The sequence below is a fragment of the Mustela lutreola genome, chromosome 10 (genome assembly GCF_030435805.1).
Source record: "Mustela lutreola isolate mMusLut2 chromosome 10, mMusLut2.pri, whole genome shotgun sequence".
NCBI lineage: Eukaryota > Metazoa > Chordata > Mammalia > Carnivora > Mustelidae > Mustela > Mustela lutreola.
Genome location: NC_081299.1, coordinates 30,204,548 through 30,227,436, shown reverse-complemented (window position 1 = coordinate 30,227,436; position 22,889 = coordinate 30,204,548). Strand labels below are relative to the sequence as shown.

General features: G+C 49.7%; 1 protein-coding gene and 1 non-coding gene across 11 annotated transcripts; both read left to right on the top strand.

Annotated features, from left to right (window-relative positions):
* Positions 1-3,336: 3,336 nt before the first annotated feature.
* On the top strand, positions 3,337-18,936 carry PABPC4 (poly(A) binding protein cytoplasmic 4). 10 transcript variants are annotated; one of them, XM_059136391.1, is made up of 17 exons: positions 3,338-3,650; positions 3,868-4,510; positions 7,239-7,432; positions 8,183-8,298; positions 9,555-9,694; positions 10,044-10,138; positions 10,763-10,900; positions 11,502-11,597; positions 14,367-14,639; positions 14,944-15,016; positions 15,159-15,230; positions 15,776-15,862; positions 15,957-16,084; positions 16,997-17,090; positions 17,203-17,333; positions 17,533-17,635; positions 18,623-18,936. In XM_059136391.1, exons 2-16 carry the CDS (start codon positions 4,318-4,320, stop codon positions 17,620-17,622), a joined length of 1,920 nt encoding a protein of 639 aa, XP_058992374.1. In that variant the 5' UTR covers positions 3,338-3,650; positions 3,868-4,317; the 3' UTR covers positions 17,623-17,635; positions 18,623-18,936. The 10 variants fall into 10 exon arrangements, with proteins under 10 accessions (XP_058992378.1, XP_058992376.1, XP_058992377.1 ...); XM_059136389.1 differs by having other exon boundaries at positions 15,159-15,278; XM_059136390.1 differs by having other exon boundaries at positions 14,944-15,031.
* On the top strand, positions 11,861-11,995 carry LOC131810710 (small nucleolar RNA SNORA55). The gene has a single exon (XR_009345688.1). It is a non-coding gene; the product is annotated as a small nucleolar RNA SNORA55 (small nucleolar RNA).
* Positions 18,937-22,889: the final 3,953 nt, after the last annotated feature.

The following is a 22,889-nucleotide window of genomic DNA, read 5'->3' as shown; positions in this document are numbered from 1 at the left end:
GGAAGAAGCATACACCTTGCTGAGCAGGGAGCCCTACATGACATGAGGCTCCACCCCAGGACCCCCAAGATCATGACCTGAGCTAAAGGCAGACGCTTAACCAACTGAGCCATCCAGGTGCCCAGTTTTCCTATTTTTAATTTTTTGAGGAACCTCCCTGCTGTTTTCTATGGTGGCTACACCAACTTACATTCCCACCAATGGTGCATGGAAATTCCTTTTTCTCCACACCCTCAACAACACTTGTTATTTCTTGTCTTTTTGATTGCAGCCATTCTGACAGGTGTGAGGTGATATCTCACTTAGTTTTTATTTCTATATCCCTGATGATGAGTGAGGTTGAACATTGTTTCATGCATCTGTTGGCCCTCTGTATGTCTTCTTTTTAAAAAATGTCTATGTAGGTCTTCTGTCCATTTTTAATCAGATCATTTGGGTTTTCTTTTTTCTTTTTGATGTTGAATTGTCTAAGTCTTTACATATTTTGGATAGTAACCCCTTATCGGCTTTGTCATTTGCAAATATCTTCTCCCATTCAGTAGGTTGGCTGGTCTGGTCATTTGTCCAGCATCTTCTCAGGCTGCTCTTAATTCTAATCAAATCCTATTTGAATTTTGCAGGTTTGGGGTCCCGGTGGCTTTTTTGGTGACTTTGCAAAACTCTCCCTTCTAAGATGAACTAAGGATGCCTCTGTATTTAGTTGTGGGGGAATCTTATTTTTTCTTGATTTCCAGAACCTTGGGAACCATCTGTGATGCTTATCCTTTCACTCCCCATGTCCAATGAATCACAAATCATACTAATTTTTTTAAAAAGTCAAGCCACTTCCTCCACCTCCATAGTCACTACCCCAGTGGCCATCACTTCCAGGTCTCCCCGTCCCCACCCTCTAATCCTTTTCCTTTCTGTGGCCAGAGAGGTGTTTTTAAAAATGTAATTTGGAAAAAAAAAAAAAAAAGTAATTTGAGCCAAGGCGCTTCTCTGTTAAAACCCTTCAGTTCCACCCTTTGATCTCAGGAAAAAGTCCAAAGTGTTTCAAGTCTCCAAGAGCAGGCAGCCTTTTCCACCTCCCACTGGGCCACAGTCCTGCAGGCTCAGCTCCTGGCCCACTCCTCCTTAGGGCCTTAACACATGCTGTTCTCCCTGTCTTCTTGTGGGTAACTCCCCTCTCTTCTCAGTACCAGGGTAGCTTGAGAATGAGAGCAATTAATATTTACACAAACGACTCATGTGTTATTAGTTTGCTCTCACAATAACCTTACTATGTGAGTATCTTCATGAGTCTATTTTCAGATTGGAAATCTGAGAGTCAGATGTAAACTTCTTGCTCAAAGTCATATAGGTAGCAACACCCCCCACTAGACAGTCTGCTGCGTGAGGACAGGGATGGTGTGGGCTTTGCTCATGGGTGCCCATTATTCATTGGATTTATTTAACAAATATTGATTGAACATTAAGAGTGGGCCATGTGGGGCGCCTGGGTGGCTCAGTGGATTGGGCCGCTGCCTTCGGCTCGGGTCATGATCTCAGTGTCCTGGGATCGAGCCCCGCATCGGGCTCTTTGCTCAGCGGGAGCCGGCTTCTCTCTCTCTCTCTCTCTGCCTGACTCTCCGCCGACTTGTGATCTCTCTGTCAAATAAATAAATAAAATCTTTAAAAAAAAAAAAAAAAAAAAGAGTGGGCCATGTTAGGCACTGCTCTAGGTCCTTGCTTTCATGAAGCTTGTATACAGTGAGGAAAAGACGGATACCTAGTGGGTAAACACGTATTGGAGCAACGTAATTTTAGGTAGTTAATAAGAGCCTTGAAAACAAGAGAACAGGATGGTGTGTTAACGATGAACAGTATTGGCAGGCTACTTTAGACCGCAGGGTAGTCTGGGAAGGCTTCTGTGAGGAGGATATCTATCTACAGAAAGAGTATTCCATCAAGGTGTTTCTTAAATTAATGCACCAACTATAATTAGACTATAAACGCATGAGGCAGAGAGGAACTTCCTATGCCTTGTCTACCGTGGTATCCTCTAATACTCCTCTGGCACTGACATAGATAGAACCCCAACTAACCATTTCTTTGAATGAATGAATCTATAAATACGTGAATTTCTTCATTCCTTTACTCAAATCAGTGGTTTTCAATGCGCGTGTTTGTGTCCTTCTGGTAATTTCTGAATTCCTTTGTCATGATGATAAGGAGGGTGGTTCCTGGCATTTATGGAAGAAGGGATGCTGTAGATCTTGCAACACATGGAGATAGTCTCACGTAATGTTGACTTGTCCCTCATACCACATGACTTTCAAATGACGTCTTAGAACCTCATGTAGGTGAAAAAAATTTTTAACTGATGTAGCCTACACTGACTCCTTTTTATGTAGAAACAAAGTATTTTTAACTTATTTTTTATTTTTAAAATTTTTACTGAAGCGTAGTTGACATATAATATATTAGTTTCAGGTATACAAGATACCAGTTCAACAGTTAGGAAATGGTCACCATAGTAAGCGTAGTTACTCTCTGTCGCTGCACAAAGTTATGACAATATTTTTTAAAAAAATATTTTATTTATTTATCAGAGAGAGAGAGCGCGCACAAGCAGGGGGAGCTGCAAGCAGAGGGTGAAGTTCAATGTGGGGCTCGATCCCAGTACTCTGGGATCATGACCTGAGCAGAAGGCAGATGCTTAAGCAACTGAGCCACCCAGGTGCCCCGTTATTACAATACTCTTGACTGTATTTCCTATGTTGTACTTTTCACCCCTGTAATTTATTTCACAACTGGAGTATTGTACTTCTTAATCCCCTTCACCTCTGTCATCTATCCTCTTCTCTCTTAACAGAAATATTTTTGCTCCCTTAAATGTCAACTGAATACCATGTAGTGGGGGCATGGTTGTATTTTGTTCTTTGGAGGCGTTACCGACATTTAACCCCATCACCCATGGATACTCCTGCAGATGTGGGAGTCGGGGTCTGGGTAACTACCTCTGCGTCCTATTACTCTGAAAACTTCAGAACCTCTTCCGTAGTCGGGCCCAAACATTTACATGCTGAACCACTTATTATATCGTAACTACTTCATGTCATCTTTATTTTACAAAAAGCAACACGTGGATTATAAACGTTGAGCCTGTGGGTGGGTTACAGGTGTTCTGTTCCCGGAGGGCCTGGCGGTGAGGGGTCTACCCGGCTGGAAGGCGGCCCCTGGGTCCCGAGGAGACCCCAGCGGAGCGGTCCTCCGCGCACCAGGGGTCGCTGTGGCGCCGCGCGGCCGCGCCGGGTCGCTCTCGCGTGGCCGCCCCGCCTCGGGCCCCCGGGCCGAGTGGGCGGGCACGACTGCGCCCAGGTCGCGAGGCGCCCTTCGACCAGCAGCGCCCGGGGCGGGCGGGTATAAATGGAGCGGTGGCTCCCCCAGCCGCCTCTCTCCGCCCCGGGTCGCCGCAGCCTCCGTCGCCTTCGGGCCTTAGCCTGAAGGAAAAACAAGAAAAGACTAAAAAAAACCCGAAAATGCTTTAAAACCTAAAAAAAAAAGAGAGAGAGAGAAAGAGAAAGAGGAAAGCGCATCCTCCTCGGGAAGCCCGCGGGGAAGTCACTTCTGCACGCTTCCGGCCTGCCCGCGCCCGCCGCCGCACCTTGGCGTCCGTCGATCCCGTGGTGAGCCGCCCGCCCGCGTCCACGCGCCTCCGCTCCGGCCGCCCCCGCGCCGCGTGGCAGCCCCGCGCCCGCCGCCCTCGCCCCCCGCGCGTCGGCCCCGGGCGCACCACGTGTCCGCGCTGCCCTTCGCCGGCCCGGCGTGGGAGGAGGCTGCGCGCCCGGCCCCCGGGGCTTGCCGAGTCGGCGCCGACCAAGATTTGGTTTCCCTCTTCCCCAGGCTGCTGTAATCTTAAACCGCCGGGAGCCCGAGGCCTATATTTATAGAGAAACGCGTGTCCCGGAGGCCGCCGTGAGCACTCTTCCGTTGCCTCTTGGAGAATTTTTACAATTTGGAGGGGAGTCCCCGTTTTAGTACGTTATTTTTTTCCCCCCTCTTTCGAAATTTGGAGCTTCAGACCAGGACAGCTGCAAAATTACAAACTCCCCGGGAGGGCCATATTGTTTTTGAGAGCCTTTTGTCTGCGGTTTTGCAGTCTCGAACGAGCTGTCCCCGAACTCCTCCTTCCGGTCCCCCGTCTCTCCGAGCCTGCTCCGGCGTCTGTGTAGCTTCGCTCTGCCACCTGTGAGCCGCGGCGCGGGCCACGGCTCCGAGAAGAGCCCCTTTTGTCCTGTGTGGTCCCTATAAGAAGTTCTCCTGGCGGGGCTCGGGGTGGTGGGGGCTGGGGAGATGAACGCTGCGGCCAGCAGCTACCCCATGGCCTCCCTCTACGTGGGTGACCTGCACTCGGACGTCACCGAAGCCATGCTGTATGAAAAGTTCAGTCCTGCGGGGCCTGTGCTGTCCATCCGGGTCTGCCGCGACATGATCACCCGTCGCTCCCTGGGTTATGCCTACGTCAACTTCCAGCAGCCGGCTGACGGTGAGTAGACGCTTATATCCCCAGATTCGTGGCATCCTAGGGGGGACCCTGGGAGTCTGCCCGATGCAGGGGTTGAGAATGAAGCTCCTGGCGTCAGGTGACTGGAGTTTCAGTCTTGCTTCCACTGCTTGCTAACTGGGTGACCTTGGGCATAATCAGTGGTGGCGGTGGGGCTGGAACCCGAGGAGACTGTACAATGGGATTTGGGGAAAGTCCCTGTCATTCCATGTATGTGATCCTGCTTTAGGTGGGACCCTTGTCTGGTCACTGAGCCTGGAATTCATGCTCCTCACGGGCCTGCCAAAAACGCAGAACAATTGAAACACAATTCTTGTAGAAATTTTAGATTCTAAAGCTGTTGCTGCCATCCCTATCTTCATCCTGGACTGAGTCTCTTTGCTTTTGTATGGATAAGGGGTCTTTCAGGGCAGGTGGGAGGCGGTGGGAACAATTCTGTTCATTTTACTGGAGCAGGGGCTCACGATGGCGCCCTGGGCACGACATGTGCCAGGCCAGCTCCTGGGTCCGTGGCTTTGGTCCTGGGGTGGAGGACTCCTCTACTCCCTGGACGAAGCCCTGGGCGGTGGAGAAGGGGTATCCAGGTAGTCTGGGGAAACACTGCGGGGAAATTGGTCTGGTGGAGATGATGGCCTCGCCTGTGAAGAGAGCTTCATCCTTGTCAAAACCCTTCTTCATCCCATCTGAAGAAAATGGGGACTCTTGAGAGGGAAAAGGAACTGCAGAAGGTTGGAGGCTCCGCTGGGAGTGCCAGCGCCGGGCCCCGCCAGCCCAGGCCCAGACCCGGGCCCTTGCTTGGAACAGTGGAGAGGTATGCTGCAGGCGTGGCCGGAGCGGGGCCAGAGGAAACCTAATCAGGGGCCGCACGTGACTTCAGATTAAAAGGGAACAACTGTAGAGACCATTACTGGGAGAAACAAGCCATTCTATGGCAAAGGATCTCTGCGTCCCTATTTTTGTCCACACTTTGTTCGCTGTCCATGAAGCACAGAGAATGTCACTTGCCCAGGCTGCAGCTGAGACCAGAGAATCAGACTTGTTGAGAGATGAGAGGCGCTGCTACCCTTAACTCCCTGTGTGTGCTGAGCTGTGTCTGGCCAGAGGGCTTAAAGGTGGCCAAGTGTGGCCTTTGGGGGCAAGTAGTGGGTACATTGGCTGTTGCCTGCCTCTTTGACACTTTCTGATCAAAAGTCCTGTCACTTGGTGATAGTAGCAGAAGCCACTGGTCAGTGAGTCTGCCAACACATGCCTCTGCAGGTCCTCTCCCTGCTATAAATAAGTGCAGCCAGATTTGTTAGGCTAAGCCGACTTGTCTTCTGCAGCGCTGTCTGGAAAGACCAGGAGCTGTGTTGAAATGGCTCCTTAGCTGCTAATCATTGAGACCCTGGGGTCCCAGATAATCCTCACAAATGACCGCTTCTGTGCCTGGACTTTTCCTGAGTTGGACCTGCCCCAGTCTCCGCTTTCCGTGACCTTCCCTTCCACACTCAACCAGCCCACCTGAGAAGGTGGGAAACATGTTTGGAGAGGAGTGAAAAGGAGATACTCCCTCCGCTGACTGGACAGTTGAGCTTGTGGGGGGTGGGGGGCAGAGTTAGGGAATTTTGTGTTCTGTCTTAAGTGAGGTGGTGCCTCGAGACAGGAGAATCCCCCTCTGACACCTCCCTCAACCCCAGAGATTCTGGGGCGTTTGATTGCGTTAAGTCAGGAAAAGTGCTACCAGCTCTGGGATCCTGTTACTTCCAATAAGAGAAGAGTTCCTCCTGACAGGTGATGGTCTGTTTTAGTTTCTGGTCCTTTAAGTGGTCTCTGGTACACACATGGATTTGTTGGGAAGCTAGGGAAGTGTCCTAAGGCGCTGGATGGAGAACTTGGTTGAGCCACAGGGCATTTGAAGTTCTAGAATTCCAAAGAGCTCAGACTAAGACTTGAGAAGGTCTGGAAACCATGAAGTGCGGAGCCTGCTGCGTTGCCTGCTTAGAAAGATGCGGCTTCATCCTTATTGTCTGGATAATAAAGACTGTTTCCATGTGTGACCATTAGTATTTATCATTTTGAGGTTTTTGAATCAATTTCTGTTTTCAGAAATTGAAAATACAAGAAACTGGGCTGAATTCAGGGATAGCACATTCTCCCCAGTCACTCGTAGGTTTTGTTCTGTCATTTGTCTCGTAGATGGATTGTAGACAAAATGACAGCTAGTTGATAATTTGATGTAATACCTTACTGAAAAATAATCAGAGTCTGGTATTAGTTTCTTAGTCAGTAGTTAGCTGTGTGGCTTAGCCATCCCGGACATAAGTTTGCTCATTTTATGAAGTAGATAGTATCACCTGTCTCTCCTGGGTCACCATGGGTGGTAGGCAGCTCAGTCTTTATAACTGATACCACTTAGTCAGATGTGCAGTATTATGATTTGATCTTGCGGCCAGAAAGCCAGTTAGATGATCTTGCCTGATCCCCTTACCCAGCAAGTGTACAACCCAGAGGGCTGGAGACTTCTGCCAGGAAGCGGAGCTACTGGCCAGAAGGCTGCCCTCAGGAGCAACATAGGCTAGAGGGATTGGATGCCCTTTTATTTTAATAGAGTTGCCTTTTGTCTGAATGATTACCTGAAAAGTCCTAGAGTCATCTGTTCCTAGGATGGTGGCAGTCGTCTACATGAGGTGACATTTTATTTCCTTGATTGAAATGTGTTTCTCTCTTCCAGCCGAGCGGGCCTTGGATACAATGAACTTTGATGTGATTAAGGGAAAGCCAATCCGTATCATGTGGTCTCAGAGGGATCCCTCTTTGAGAAAATCTGGTGTGGGAAATGTCTTCATCAAGAATCTGGACAAATCTATAGATAACAAGGCACTTTATGATACTTTTTCTGCTTTTGGAAACATTCTGTCTTGCAAGGTAAGCACTGATAAAATGACTTCAGAGTAATTACTGACTCACGAGAACAAGAGAAATACCAAAGGGGGAACAGCCTTGGAATTGGGCGACAGGATATGGTCATTTTCGAAATGCTAGAAATGGCTCTGCAGTCTGCGAGTTCCCTGTAGGTAATCTTGTGCCACAACCTAGTGCGACCAGCAGGTGGTTTGTGTCTTCATTTATTCTTTCTTCTGTCTAAAATATCCTTCTTGTTTCCTACCTTTGGAGGGCATCAAAGGGTTTCTCTTTTCGTGGGGTGGGGGGTTAGAGCAGGGGCTCGGGTCTCCAGGCAGCTGTACTTAGTCATTTCAGAAGCGTAAAATCATCCTCTTCCTTCTCTGCACCTGTTTGTGTGGAGAATTTTGTACAACTGGTGTGGTGGTGTCTGACTCTGCACTAGACTGAAATTCTGTTGTGGGCATGGAAACTGGTCACTTTCTCTGCAGCATGGGGCTTTTGCACCCAGTCTCAAGGTCTTTTAGTGAAATAAAACACTCAGAATAGAAGCAGCCTACTAGTGGCTACCGTTTGTACACGGAACATCACTAAGGTGCCTGGTGGGATGCTTCATGTTAGGAAAACCTGACTGTGTCCTGTAGTCTTCGGTCTTTGGACCGCAGATGCGCCAGCAGCCTCTCAGATCCGGAGAACTCTGAGCACAAGACCATGTGGTTCTCAGATCTTTGGGGGTGCCGGTGGTGCCACAGTGGTCTGCCTTGTCTCTGGCAGGTGGTGTGTGATGAGAACGGCTCTAAGGGTTATGCCTTTGTCCACTTCGAGACGCAAGAGGCTGCTGACAAGGCCATCGAGAAGATGAACGGCATGCTCCTCAATGACCGCAAAGTGTGAGTGTCCCAGTCCGGAGCGACAGCCATCGCATGAGCCAGCCGTGGCCCCACCTCGGTATTAACTGGCACACACAAGGCGGCTACTGGTTCTCTCGGCCCAAGTGTGGCCTGCTCCTACCTCTCCACTCCAGGGCTGGTGAGTCTCCCTGCCCGAGCCGTGGCAGCCCTTTTGACTCGCCAAGGTGGGCTTCCTGCCCAAGCCATGGCCTGCCTGCCGCCTCTCCCTTAAAAGCATCATCTGTCCGTGGGTTTTGTGAGCACCGGCAACTGGGGCTTGCTGGAAGGCAGCTCTGAGCCCTTTCTGAGCAGGGGTCTTGGCCAGCGGCAGAGTGGAGAGGGCCCTGGACTGACCAGGAGCTGTGTACTAGCCATGTGACCTTGGCCTTCTGTGACTCTGGTCTGTCCATGGGGTCATTTGCTAGGGGTTGATGCCAAATTGTCCCCAGATCTCCACTTGGCTAACTTATGACTCAGTGGCCTTCTCATACAAGGCTGGCTCCACAGTAATACTTAGTTCGGTTATAATGAAAACCTCATCTGATGGTAGAAGACACTGTTCATTATAGACCTTGTCACTTTGGTGTGGTTATGCAGAATAGGGAGGTGGGGAGGTCTTAGCTAAGCCATGCAGAGAGAGAAGGGAAAATAAGTCTTGGCTATAGCAAACAAAAATCATCTCTCTTCTTTGTGGGGCACCTTTTTATGTTGAGCAGACCAGGGGATGAATTTTCTTGATAACGTGTATGTGGCCAGTGGTATCACTAGAAAGAGATCAAAAGATTTTCAGTGTATGGCTACATTCCCCCACTTGTGTCAACAACATGGGAATGAGTCCAGTGCAAAAGCAAAGACTACCTCACAGTTCACTTTAGCAATCTTGCCCCTAGCACTAACCCCTGTTAACAGTTTGGTTTGTATCCTTCCAGACCTTTTCTATGCATTTACATAGATGCACAGAAATGAACGTTTTAAAAACATGGTCATCAGGTTTCTTCACGAAGGCAGTGTGATGTGGTAGGAGTAGCCCTGGTCTGAGCCAGGAGTCCTGGGGCTGGTCCTTGCAGGACAGTCCCGCCTCTCTCTTTCTGCTGGGAAGTTGGGGCGTCTCTGAGCTTGCTGTCTTGGTGGTTGGTTGGGGACTCGTGTGTTTTATTTAACCTCTCCTGTCAGCCTTTAACCTGTGTTCCTTTGGGCCCCTGGAAATGACGATTGGTTCTTCCAGGTGTTCACTGTTTTCCATGGTCTCTTTTTAGGTTTGTGGGCAGATTCAAGTCTCGAAAAGAGCGGGAAGCTGAGCTTGGAGCCAAAGCCAAGGAGTTCACCAATGTTTATATCAAAAACTTCGGGGAAGAGGTGGATGATGAGAGTCTGAAAGAGCTGTTTAGCCAGTTCGGTAAGTTGGGCTTCTTCGCCCTGCGTGCACCCTTCCACAGTCTGCCAGATGTAGAGCTCCTGGACCTTAGTTGCTTAAGAGATGTTGGTGTCCCGGCCCAGAATTTAACTACCTTGCTTGACAGGGTCACAGAGTAGACAGGGATAGACTCTTGGCTTTATCCTCCCTCGTCCCAGCCCCAGGGCCATCTCAGTAGCTTGGCCAGAAGTAGAAGGCTAGGCCTGGGGCCTCTTTCTAGAGCTCATCTGGCTTCAGTGAGAGTTGGCTTCATTTGGGCTCCTAGAGAAGCTGCCTCTCCTTGAGCTGTAATAGAGATGGTGTTACTAATAGTTCTGTCCTTTGGTAATAGGTAAGACCCTAAGTGTCAAGGTGATGAGAGATCCCAGTGGGAAATCCAAAGGCTTTGGCTTTGTGAGTTACGAAAAACACGAGGATGCCAATAAGGTGAGAGTCCCATGAGGGTCGGGGAAACATTTGCAGAAGTAGCCCCCGATTATGGGTAGGACCTGGTTGGCACGTAGTGGAGCGGGGCTACCATTGCCCGAGTGTCATAGTGACGTAGTTACTGGCCTGAGGGGACTTCATGTGGTAACCCTTCATTTACCTGTTCTCAGAGCACTTGGCACCTACCTGTTACCCCTGTAGGTTGAAGGAATAGGATGGGTGTTTGCTCCCCTTCCTACTGAGGGGACTCGGGGGGCCCGAGGAGTGCGGCTGCTTGTGGGGAAAGCGTGATGCTGGGCGCTCAGCTTGCGCCACTCTCTTCCCACGAGAACGCAAGAGACTCCTCGACACCCAGATTAGCAGCCTCGGCTCGTATCTGCCGTGCTTGTATTTATAAAACTACCATTTTTTTCTGTATCATCTGGACCAATAACCCATTTAAGTAGTAACCCCATTTTACTCATGAGGAAGTTTGGATTTGCTTAGCTGCCTTCAGATGGAATGAGATTAGTTCTTAACTCCTATAGGAAAGACTTCCTTCTCCCAGTATTTGGTGGGACTTTCAGGCCTCCAGAGCAAGCCCCCTGCCTCTGCATTTTGATTTAAGACCCGTTTCCTCTTCAGGCCGTGGAAGAGATGAATGGAAAAGAAATCAGTGGGAAAGTGATTTTTGTAGGCCGTGCACAGAAGAAAGTGGAACGGCAGGCTGAGTTAAAGCGGAAATTTGAGCAGCTAAAACAAGAGAGAATTAGTCGGTATCAGGTGAGAGGTGGCCTTAGCACAGCCTCCTATCCAGGGTTTTCCTGTGGAACTGGCAAGAGCATCCTTAGGTTAAGCAGGCTTTCTCTTTGGGGACTGGGAATCTGCCTCTTCCTTTCCTTTCTCCCAAGATCCTCAGGTGTATAAGGGAATACCTACCAGAACAGTAGTGATTTTGGTACAGGGCAGAAGATTGATTTATTCGTTTAGGGACTCATTCTGGAAGCCTCAGTCTGTTCTTATTGGTATGGGTTCTTTGTACTTGAATGCTCACCCTTTGTTTGAGTGGGGGCAGGAGCCCTGCTGGTGCCAGTGGCCGGCCAGAGCAGCTGTGCTGAAAGCCAGGCCCACACTGGGGGTCCTGTCAAGAGTCCTTGGCGGGAATCTCAACCCTGAGCCTGCATCAGGATCCCCCTGCAGGGCTTGTGAGAACATGGCTTTCAGAACCCCAGAATTTTTGATTCAGTGGATTGGGGTTTGGGCCCAAGAATTTGCATTTCTAGGAAGTACCCAAGAAGGGGGGCTAGGACCAAATTTTGAGAACCAGTGTCTTAGGGGATCTGTGGGGTACAGATGTGCATTAACAGTGATCCTTCTGCTTCAGGGGGTGAATCTCTACATTAAGAACTTGGATGATACCATTGATGATGAGAAGTTAAGGAAAGAGTTTTCTCCTTTTGGATCAATCACCAGTGCTAAGGTATTTTATTCTGAGATTTGGGATCGAAAGTAGAAATTGCAATATTTTAGAGGTTTATTGGCATTTGTTTCATTGAAGGAGTGGAGTCTAACTTGTGTTCATTTCTGAGAATAGATATGCTAATCTAGCCAGTCCCTCCTGGCGTTCAGTTATGCATCTGAGTATATGCTCTGGAGAAGGCATTTCGTTACGTGTACGTGCACAGCCTCCCAGACATTGAGGTGTGGAAGTCAATTGAGCAGTCCCCTATCTTGACCCCCCAAGCACCTGAATCTTTCCCATTCTTTGCTGCTCTGTGCTGGCGTGGGGACAGATGGTGCGACAATATGAGCAGAGGAAATCCAGACAGGTTGTTTTCCATTTGTCTTGGGGCCTGTCTCTACAACTCTGCCACACTTCCTTCATCCTTGAACAAATGTATTTTGAGGACTTGGGAACTGGGGTTGGGACTTCTGGCCTGGCTGTACAAAGCTAAATTAAAGGTGGAGGATGGGAGTGGAAAGTGGCTCTTTTGCGGTTTGCAGTGTGCATTGTTTCCTTGGTTTTCTTTGATTATCCCGTCAGCTGATGCAGCAGGGCGAGTGCGTGTGAATTCCCTCCTAAAGATGAGGACTCGGAGTCTGAGGACAGGAGAACGTGGGTTATGTGAGGGTGGTGCGTGCACGGCCTTGGTCCACGGGGGGTGTCATGGGTAGTGATGGCGTGTGAGAGTTTGGAGTCCTAGCCTGATGCAGACACTGATGCTCCGTGGAGGTGCAGCACACATCAGAGTCCTCTTGGGGTTGAGAACAGAGGCCGAGTGGGCTGGGGAAGATGTGACCCTGCCTTGGCCCTTAGCTTTAAGTCCCGCACAACCTGGGAGCGTCCTCAGAGGAACGTCAGTTGTCCGCAGGGAGTTGATCAGGGCCCACCCCGTCAGGGTTCCTTGTTGCCTCTCGTGCCCCTTCCCTCTTATCACCTCCTTGACTGGCCTTCATCAGTGTGAGGTATGGTGGACTCTCCTTGCTTATCAGCACAGAGCTTGAGTCGGCATTTGTAGGAGGAGAATAAAAACTGTCTTGGCAAGTTTCACAGGCACCATTTTCAAGATCAGGGTATCGTGTTTTCAGACACTGTCCTGGCCCATCTTTTTGATGGGGGGGTCCATTGAGTTGGCACACATCCTTATTTTCATGTCCTCCACCTCCAGAGGGCTGTCCGGGAGCAAGCTAAGATACAAAATGGTGCTGAGCACACAGTAACCTGTTGCTATCAGTGTTTCTGAGGAGGCAGGCCAGGGGTAAGCTGTAAGTGACCTTCTCAGGTGAGGAGAAGAACCATCTGTGAATGACTGGCTGTATGTGGGGAAAGACGGCCCGAACCGGTAGACCTTGGCTTGGTGGCATTTGGCCGTAGGGGGTCTGGTGGGCATTGAGCTTCAGAGCTTTTCACATAGCTTAAGGGCACCTAGCCTAGGTGGCTCAGTCAGTTAAAAGTCTGATTCTTGATTTCAGCTCAGGTCATGATCTCAGGGTCCTCAGATTAAGCCCCACATCTGGGCTCTGCTGAGTGTGGAGCCTGCTTTAAACCTTCCATCCCTCCGGGATGCCTGGGTGGCTCAGTCATTTAAGCATCTGCCTTCAGCTTGTGATGATCCCAGGGTGCTGGGATCAAGCCCCAATTAGGCTCCCTGCTCAGGAGGGAGCCTGCTGCTCTTCTGCTTGTGCACACTCTCCCTTCCTCCATCCTCTCCTTCTGCCCACCCTCCACCCCTGCTCCCATGTACGCATGCATGTTCATGTGTGCGCACGCTCGCGCTCTCTCTCAAAAATACATATAAATAAATAAACAAGATCTTCGGGGTGGGGGGTGCCTGGGTGGCTCAGTTGGTTGAGCACGTCTTTGGCTCAGGTCATGATCCTGGGGTCCTGGCATCAGGCCCCTTGTCAGGTTCATTGGGGAACCTGCTTCTCCCTCTGCTGCTCCCCCTATTTGTGCTGTATCTATCTCAAATAAATAAAAATCTTTTTTAAAAAAATCGGCACAGCTTAGAAATTGCTGAACTGGGACTAGAATCCAGTTGTCTTTTCTAGCTGGTCATCTTTCTGCTGTTAACACCCATTAAATTAATGGTGGCAGTCATTGGTTTTGTAACTCCTGTGTGTATGTGGTATTTCAAAAGCATATCCTTATCTTGCTAAGAGATGATCAAAGTTTTGTTCACCAAGATCTTGGGCAGATGAGTTCTACAAGTAAATAACTTAACACTGTCCAGGGCGCCTGGGTGGCTCAGTGGGTTGAGCCGCTGCCTTCGGCTCGGGTCATGATCTCAGGGTCCTGGGATCGAGTCCCGCATCGGGCTCTCTGCTCAGCAGGGAGCCTGCTTCCTCCTCTCTCTCTGCCTGCCTCTCTGCCTACTTGTGATCTCTCTCTGTCAAATAAATAAATAAAAAAAAACAAAAAAACTTAACACTGTCCAGATTTCTAGTGGGTACCCAAAGGTAGCTACTGCGCTTCTAGGTGTCAAGAAACATCTTTGGGTTCCTGCTTTAACATTAGCCATATCATAGTGTTTAGAAAATTAGGATCACCTGGGGATCTAACAAAGAAAACGCCTAGGTCCTGTCCTTAGGGGCTGTGACTTAATTGGTCCAGGGTACATCCCGTGACAGGGCTAGAACTCTTCTCCTAGACTTGGGAACTCTTGGAGTGGAAACCAGGTTTTATGGCTCTTAATAGCTGTCCCCTAACATAGAATACCTTTTCCTTAAGTAGCTGGTCCCTTTGTAGGTAATGTTGGAGGATGGGAGAAGCAAAGGGTTTGGCTTTGTCTGCTTCTCATCTCCTGAAGAGGCGACCAAAGCCGTCACTGAGATGAATGGACGCATCGTGGGCTCCAAGCCACTATATGTCGCTCTGGCCCAGAGGAAGGAAGAGAGAAAGGCTCACCTGACCAACCAGTACATGCAGCGGGTGGCTGGAATGCGAGCGCTCCCGGCCAATGCCATCTTAAATCAGTTCCAGCCTGCAGCTGGAGGTTACTTTGTGCCAGCGGTTCCACAGGTGGGTCTGCTGGTGTTCACAGATCTTTGGAACCTGCCCCCGATGGCTGTTCCGCAGCTGTGGTGGTTGGGGAAAGGGGTTTTGGATATTGTAGTTCAGGTGGTCAGCGTGAAATGAAAACGAATTCATTCTCTCTCTCACGCAGTAGTTAGAATGAAAGAATCCCCATTAACTGGCCTTTGAATACTCTTGAGAATTTCTTGAATAATTAGCCTTGGGCCTGGAAGTGAGAGGAGATGAGACTATTCTCTCAATGTGGATTCAAGTCCTTCAAGTAAAAGGGCCTGGGTGCTCTTTCTTGCAGGCTCAGGGAAGACCTCCGTATTATACACCTAACCAGTTAGCACAGATGAGGCCTAATCCCCGCTGGCAGCAAGGTGGGAGACCTCAAGGTAGGTGGTGGGGAATGGTGATTTGATCACCCAGGATATGCCTCCCTGCCTTGCCCCTGCTCTGAGGCGCAGCCTGGGTTCTGGTCTACATGTTTCATCAGCGATGCACAATTTTTATCTTCACCAGGCTTCCAAGGAATGCCAAGTGCTATCCGCCAGTCTGGGCCTCGTCCCGCTCTTCGCCATCTGGCTCCAACTGGTAATGCTCCGGCCTCTCGCGGCCTCCCTACTACCGCTCAGAGAGTCGGTGAGCAAACTGGCCTTGAGAAGTGTGGCCTGGGGAGGAGGGAGTCAGGTGACTAGGCTCTACCCAGGGTTGGTCAGTTTGTTGGGCCCACATTCCAGTTCTGGTTCTGTAATCTTAGCTGTGCGCTCTGGTTGGTACATAAGGAGCAGAGAAACAATGGGAGTTCTAGGAGTGTCGGTGACTTCAAGAATGCTGCTCATTGGTGACTCATGTGAGAGAGGTTAATTATAGAAGCTTGTTAGCCGGATGACTACAGAGGCAGCCTATTCTTTTGGGTGGGTTTGGGAGATTGAAGGAGACTGTTCTTTACAGACTGTCCCATATTCCAAGAAGTGGAGAGAGTTGTGTGTTCTTTGTTGGCTGCTCCATGAAAGTAGCAGTCGTGGTCCCGTGTGCGATGTGTTGTGTGAACAGGCTTTGGAATGGCTCCTTCCGTGGGACGTGGCCAGTTGGACATCTGCTGCCGACACTGATGTGCATTTGCTGGTCTGTTGTAGGGTCTGAGTGCCCGGACCGCTTGGCTATGGACTTTGGTGGGGCTGGTGCCGCCCAGCAAGGGCTGACTGACAGCTGCCAGTCTGGAGGTGGTATTGGATGCACACAGAAGGGGGAAAGATGGGATTTGACGGGTCTTTGCCCAGACTGACGGGCTTTAATCTTGCTTGTTCTTTTCCTAAGGTGTTCCTACAGCTGTGCAGACCTTAGCACCTCGTGCTGCCGTCGCTGCTGCTGCTCCGCGGGCTGTCGCACCTTACAAATACGCCTCCAGCGTCCGCAGCCCTCACCCCGCCATCCAGCCTCTGCAGGTGAGGCCTGCCAAACCGCATGTTTGCGCTTGACTGACAAGGTGCCTGGCTTTGATTCCTCCTGCAGGTACTCAGTGCCCGCTCCGTGTCAGGGTGCCATGTTTCCTGTGGGGACACTGCTTGTCAGGGCCTCTCAGTCCTGGGAGAGAAGGGGCTGGGAACTATTCCTCCCCACAGTAGTCTACTCAGAAATGCCCCAGCAGAAAGAGCTGCTGTTTCCTCCCTCGCTTTACAACATGTGTGTGCTCGCTTAGCTCTCTGAGCGGCTCGGGTCCGCTGGCTGAGTTGATCTTCGCTGTTTTGCAAAACTGGGTTGTGAAGGCAGGAAAGAGCTTCATCTGACAGAAGAGAAGTCAGCTTTAGAGATCTTAAGTTGGGGTGGGGGACTGGACCCAGAGCCCAGAAGTAACCGGTATAGAGGAGCCACAGTCTGCCTTGTGACCCCAAAGTGACTTACTCATGCTTTCTGCTGTCTAAATGCAGATGCCTCAGAGCCTTGCTTCAGTATAATAGTCTTTACCTTCAGAGCCTTACTTTCAGGCTCGTGATTGGCATTGACAATGCATGTTGACAGTCCTGGGGCATTTGATAAAATAACATCATTTGTTATGATAAAGTGATGGGGGATATAGTTATAAATGGAATCATTTGACGGTCTGAGCCTTGTAGGTTTATTTTCTTACTCCCTTCCTGTCCCTTTTAATAGCACATGGTTTTTATTTTAGTTGGTTTCGTGTTCAGGCTTATAACTCTGTTGCTCCTGTAACTGCCTCATCCCCAAGGCCTACTGTTAGTTCCTTGGCAGCAAGGACCGCCACCTCCATCTCTGTCACGTAGTAGGCTTTCAGACTGAGCGGTCAGGCTCAGGACCATCAGGCTTGTTGCTAACCTGCTGCCTCTCCTGGTTCCCAGGCACCGCAGCCTGCAGTCCACGTGCAGGGCCAGGAGCCCCTGACCGCCTCCATGCTGGCCGCAGCTCCCCCCCAAGAGCAAAAGCAGATGCTGGGTGAGTGATCCATATGTTTGCAGAAGAGGGGGCCGGAGCCTGGCACTGACCCGAACGCTGTTGTCCGTTCACTAGGAGTTAGCCTGGCCTTTAATTAGATCTCTTTCCCCAGGAGAACGTTTGTTCCCACTCATCCAAACCATGCATTCAAACCTGGCTGGGAAAATCACGGGCATGCTGCTGGAGATTGACAACTCTGAGCTGCTGCACATGCTGGAGTCCCCTGAGTCGCTTCGCTCCAAGGTGAGCTGGTCCCCACACCCTGCGGCGGTGCTCGGGTCTGCCGTCTCCTGACCCTCTCCTTGCGCCTTGCCTGTGACTTGCAAGCTGCTGTGGGGGGTGGAATTAGGAAGAGCAGGCCGCACTGGGAGACGCACTGTGCGCCAGGGAGGGGCCGAGGCCTCTCCGCAGATGTCACTAACTGCCTAGAGATTCCTCACAGGTGGATGAAGCCGTGGCGGTTCTACAGGCTCATCATGCCAAGAAAGAAGCTGCCCAGAAGGTGGGCGCTGTTGCTGCTGCTACCTCTTAGACAAGGAGAAACCGTATGTTTGGCTGTTTTTGTTTTCTGCAATGGCTTTACTTAAAAATATCTTCCTAAAAGATTCAGGGCAGCATAGAGAGCTCCTGTAACCCAGTAACCTGGGCAGGCTGTCACCTAGATTCTCTCTGTCATCTGGAAGAGTTAATTTGGAGACGAGAGAACAGGTTGTAAACTGTAAGGAGCAAATAACAGTTTTCTTTATGAGGAGCCCCTGGTTAGGTCTTATGAATGACCTTTTTGGTTTAGAATAACAACAGATACACAAGGTGTTGTCATAATCAGGTCCCGCAGCTTCATTTCTGTGAACATATCTCCCTGGTTTGCCTTGAGGTCGGGGAGGGCAGCCGTGTGTGCAGCTGCTGTGTGGCTCTGGGAGCACAAGGTGCTCGGGCCCTGGTGTCAGTGTGTGGGAGACCAGACACTCCTGCCTCCAGTTACAGGGTGTGTTCTTGTCCACTCTGACCCTGGCGGCTGTGGCCCCGTCCACAGGGGCAGGGGTAAGTGAGGCTTAGCTGGGAACTTTGACAAGGACTAGCAGGTTCCTCCTGATGGAGGAAGGAGGCAACCAGATAAACCAGAGTCAGAGACAAGGGAAAGGACACATGGTAAGGGCCTGGACTCTTCATTTGGTATCTAAGCAAGAGAGCAGTAGCTTTGAGTACAGGGTGGCCTGGAAGGGTGTGGGGCTTTACAGTACCTAGCTAGCCTCAGAGCAGGGGGTTCTTAGCCGGGAGTGCCCCCTCAGAGGACATTTGCCAATGGAGACCTATTTTGGTTGTCACAACTGGAGAGGTGTCACTGGCATCCCATGGGCAGAGGCTAGGGGTAGTGCTCAGTGCCCACAGTGCACAGGACAGCCCCAGCAAAACTGCCCCACCCTAGTGTCAAGCACTGCTCTCGGCAGTACCTTTTTATAAGTCAGAGATTTCAGGGCAACTCTGGTTTTTCTGATCGTGCATTTAATTTGTGTTGGTGCTTTGCTTTTCAGGATTCAAAAGCCAAATAACCCCTCCTGGAATTCAGCTCAAGGTTTGAAGATTTCTAGCGTGTCCTATGGACCTCAACACCAAGAACCACAAATTGGGAAATTTAATAGGTCATTTTGTATCAAAAGGTCAATTATGAAGCACCTAGAATTTTTCAATTAAAAGAATATATTCTCTGGGTTCTGCTGTGGCCCAGACAGTGTTAACTTTTTTTTTCTATTGTGGGTTTTGATTTTTTCCCCCAAGAAATTGGTTTTATTTGATGTACCCAAGTCTTAAGTTTCTCAATAAAGAAAAAAATCTCCATAAAACTGTCGTTTTTACTCTGACCAGTTTTAGTCTTTTAAACCCAGTTTTCATTTGGAAGTAATTTTAGGATGTATTTAGAGTCTAATGAATTTCCCTATAGGGTATCCTTTCCTAATGGCTATGAGCAGCAGGGTACACAGAACTGTCCCATTGCATAATGGATCCCCACTTAAGTAGAAGTCCGATCATAGCAGACCTTGGGTCTGACAGGAGAACTGGGTTCAGGGTGGGGTTGGCTTATGTCCAAAGGATGTATGGTGAGATAGGCAGAACCCAGGCCCTCCCTCCTTGGTTGTGTTAGCTGGCATTTGTGGGTCCCCCGCTTCTGTAGTCAGTTGAGTATGCAACTAAGGTTTCCTCTGGCCACGGGACTAGGTCTGAGTGGCAACAGTAAACAAATGCTAGAGTCCAGAGCACTTGGTGGTGCCTTTAGTCCTCACCTGGACAAGGCCAACCATTCTACTTGTCCTCCCTGTCCTCTAGGAACACTTCTTACCTTCCTTGGAATATTCTTCCCTCTCAGCAGGCTCCCCATTTTCTTTAAGGTCTGGTCTCAAGTAACTAAATGCCTGACTTACTTAATACTTATAGCAAAGGAAACAACCGGGACAACCTACTGAATGGGAGAAGATATTTGTAGACATCCAATAAAGGGTTTGGATCCAAAATATATAAAGAACTACAACTCAGGGCACCTGACTAGCTCAGTTGGTAGAGCACGCAAATCTTAGTCTCAGAGTTGGGAGTTCGAGCCCCATGTTGGGCATAGAGCCTACTCAAAAAAAAGGGGGCTGGGAAAGAAACACCAAATAATACAATTAAAACATGACAGCAGACGTGAACAGATGTTTCCCCAAGGACAGACGGCCAACAGACCCGGAAGGTGCTTGCCATTTGTCAGGGAAGTGCAAATCAAAACAATGAAGTACACCTCACACCTGTCAGAACGGCTGAAATCAAAAGAAACGTGTTGAGGACCTGGAGAAATAGGAACCCTTGTGCACTGGGAGTGGTAATGCCATCTGGTGCAGCCACTCTGGAAAACAGTATGGAGGTTCCTCAAAAAAAAAAAAATTACCCACCCACTAATAATACCATTGGGTATTTACCTAAAGAATATGAAAATACTGGGGCACCTGGGTGGCTCATTCAGTTAAGGATCTACCTTTGGCTCAAGTCATGCTCCCAGAATCCCAGGATCGAGCCAGCTCTGTTGGGCTCCCTGCCTGGCTGGGGGTCTGTTCTCTCTCCCTCTGTTCCTCCCCCTGATAACTCCCTCTTTCTTACTCTGAAATGGGCAAATAAAATCTTAAAAAATACAAAAATGCTAATTCAAAGGGATACACGCATCCCTATGTTTTTGCGGCATTACTTAATAGCCAAACTATGGAAGCAGCCCAAGTGCCCACTGATAGTTACCAGAAAGGAGGTTTGGCAGGGGTGGGGGGGTGAGGGGGGTGTTGGTGTTGGGTAAAATAGGTGATGGGGATTAAGATTACATTTATCTTGGGGCGCCTGGGTGGCTCAGTGGGTTAAGCCGATGCCTTCGGTTCAGGTCATGATCTCAGGGTCCTGGGATCGAGTCCCGCATCTGGCTCTCTGCTCAGCAGGGAGCCTTCTTCCTCCTCTCTCTGCCTGCCTCTCTGCCTACTTGTGATCTCTCTCTGTCAAATAAATAAATAAAATCTTTTAAAAAAAAAATTACATTTATCTTGAGCACATAGCAGTATATGGATTCGCTGAATCACTATACTGTACACCAGAAACGAATATAACATTGTTGATTATGTTAATCACACCAGCATTAAAATATGTAGAAATAAAATAAAGGCCGGGTCTGAAGTAGAGTCCAGTATTTTCTGACTTCCGCAGTTAATGTGGCTATCATTTGGGCTCTCCGTTACCCTCTGAGTGACACCACCACCACCACCCCTCCCACCCCCCCCACCCCCACCCCCGCAACCAAGAGCCACCTGCCCCTCGACGAGAGCACAGCGCCAGGGGCAGCCCGCGCGGGGGCGGGTCTGGGGCAGGGCCTAGCTACAGCTTCCGGCGGAAGATCCTGGGAGCAAGATGGCTGCCACCCAGCGCGAGCTTTTGGTTTTTGAGGCGGTGTGGGGACTCTACTGAGGCGAACCGAGCGGGTCTCTCGTGGCTCTGCTCCCCCAGCCTGTGAGTAGCGCCCCGCGACTTTTGCTGAGCCCAGCGCTGCCCAGAACGCGTTCCCCTCTGACCCTGGTCTCGGGAGAGTTGGTGAGATCTGTTACCGTGACCTCGGACCGCATTCCAAACTCTCCTGCCCATTCATTCCGTAAACTCCGCAGTCCTGGCCCCTTAGAAGAAGGAACTCACAGAGTAGGTGGAGAATTATGGAAAACATCTTTACCGCAGGGGCTGGTGAGTACCACGGTGCGAGCGGTTGATGGACAGTGTTGATGTCGAGCTGAGGGTTTCGGGGAAGGAGCGCTCCATCTGGATACGGGAGGGCAAACTACCCCAAGGCACAGAGGTCAGAGCTGGGTTTGAAAGATCTGGAGTAAGGCTGTTGCCTGAACGGAGAGCAGCAAGACCCTGGAGGGGTGAAGTAGTCTTAGCATTTGGGGGCAAATGATTTGCGTTGAGGGAGCAAGGGAGAAAGAAGGACAGATAGGTGGGCGGGGCTCAAGTCAGGAGGGTCTTCTATGCCGTGCTAAGGAATTTGGATTCTGTCCGGTGGGCATTAATGAGCTTGTGGAGAATATTAAACAGGATTTGCACTTTCTTGGATTCACTCTAGTGACTGTATAGAAAAGAGAGTCAAACTGGAAGCGATGAAGGTATCAGAGTAACTAGAGGCGAGATGTAGATCTGAAAGGGGATGGGGAGGAATGTTCCTCACACATCATATTGTATACCCACAAGACTAGGGACTCTCCATCCCCTCCCCGCTGCTTTCTTGCTAACAGAGTGTTGCCGCAGCTTGTACCAGGAGTGTGGAGGGCATTGGTTCAGAAGGCACTTGGTCTTTGCAGGTGGGCTGGCAGAGGAGGTGGAGGACAGAGTTCTTCATGCTGCTTCTGTTCCTTTTGGAGACATCGCAGATACTTAGTTTCTTCCGGTGAAACAGGTGAGACCTTTCAATGTCTCATTTTCAGATTCCTAACATCAGAAAAAGAATTTCAGAAAAAAATTTAAGTCCTGTATAGTTGTGTGTAACACTGTGTATAGTTGGTATGTAACAAAATTCAGGAGGATGTCTTTCTAGGTCAACATGACTATGATCTTGGTGATGGAAGAGGAACATTCTGAGGACAACAGGGCCAGGGTGGTGGTGTGGCTCTGGGCTGAAATTCACAGAGATTGACAGTTTGTTGGATTTGAGGAAAGGCTTTCTCCACATTGGAACCATTTGGGGCCTTTGACTTCTGATCATTTAATATACACACTGTATGGTAGTATTCAGTAGGAAGATAGTTTTAGAAAAATCTTGAAAGGTCTGAGTGTTGTTTCATGCCACCTGCTAGGTAGCTATACCCCACTGCACCTGCTGATCAGAACTCCTTTGTTGTCAGCTGTGCTTTTAAATAGCAAAGGGCAACAGGGACACTCAGCTGCAACAGTAAGGGCTCTGGCCTCTGCTCACCCTGGGGGGGAGTTTCCCTTAAAATGGTATCAAAGTTACTGTGCACATTTCTATGTGATCCTTGGTTGTTATTCTCTAAGATAGGAGTTTTAAACCCAGCTGTGCCACTAACTCTGGGTGTGATACTTAAACTGTCTGAAGCTTTGTTTCTTTGTTTCTTCTTCTTCTTTTTTTTTTTTTTAAAGATTTTATTTATTTATTTGACAGACAGAAGTCACAAGTAGGCAGAGAGGCAGGCAGAGAGAGAGGAGGAAGCAGGCTCCCTGCTGAGCAGAGAACCCAATGTGGGGCTTGATCCCAGGACCCTGAGATCATGACCTGAGCTGAAGATAGAGGCT

Coding starts and splice junctions, on each gene's coding strand:
- PABPC4 (XM_059136385.1), top strand. CDS start 4,318: ATGAACGCTGCGGCCAGCAGCTACCCCATGGCCTCCCTCTACGTGGGT. Junction 8,299..9,554: donor CTCCTCAATGACCGCAAAGT/GTGAGTGTCCCA, acceptor GTCTCTTTTTAG/GTTTGTGGGCAGATTCAAGT. Junction 17,334..17,532: donor CTGAGTCGCTTCGCTCCAAG/GTGAGCTGGTCC, acceptor GATTCCTCACAG/GTGGATGAAGCCGTGGCGGT.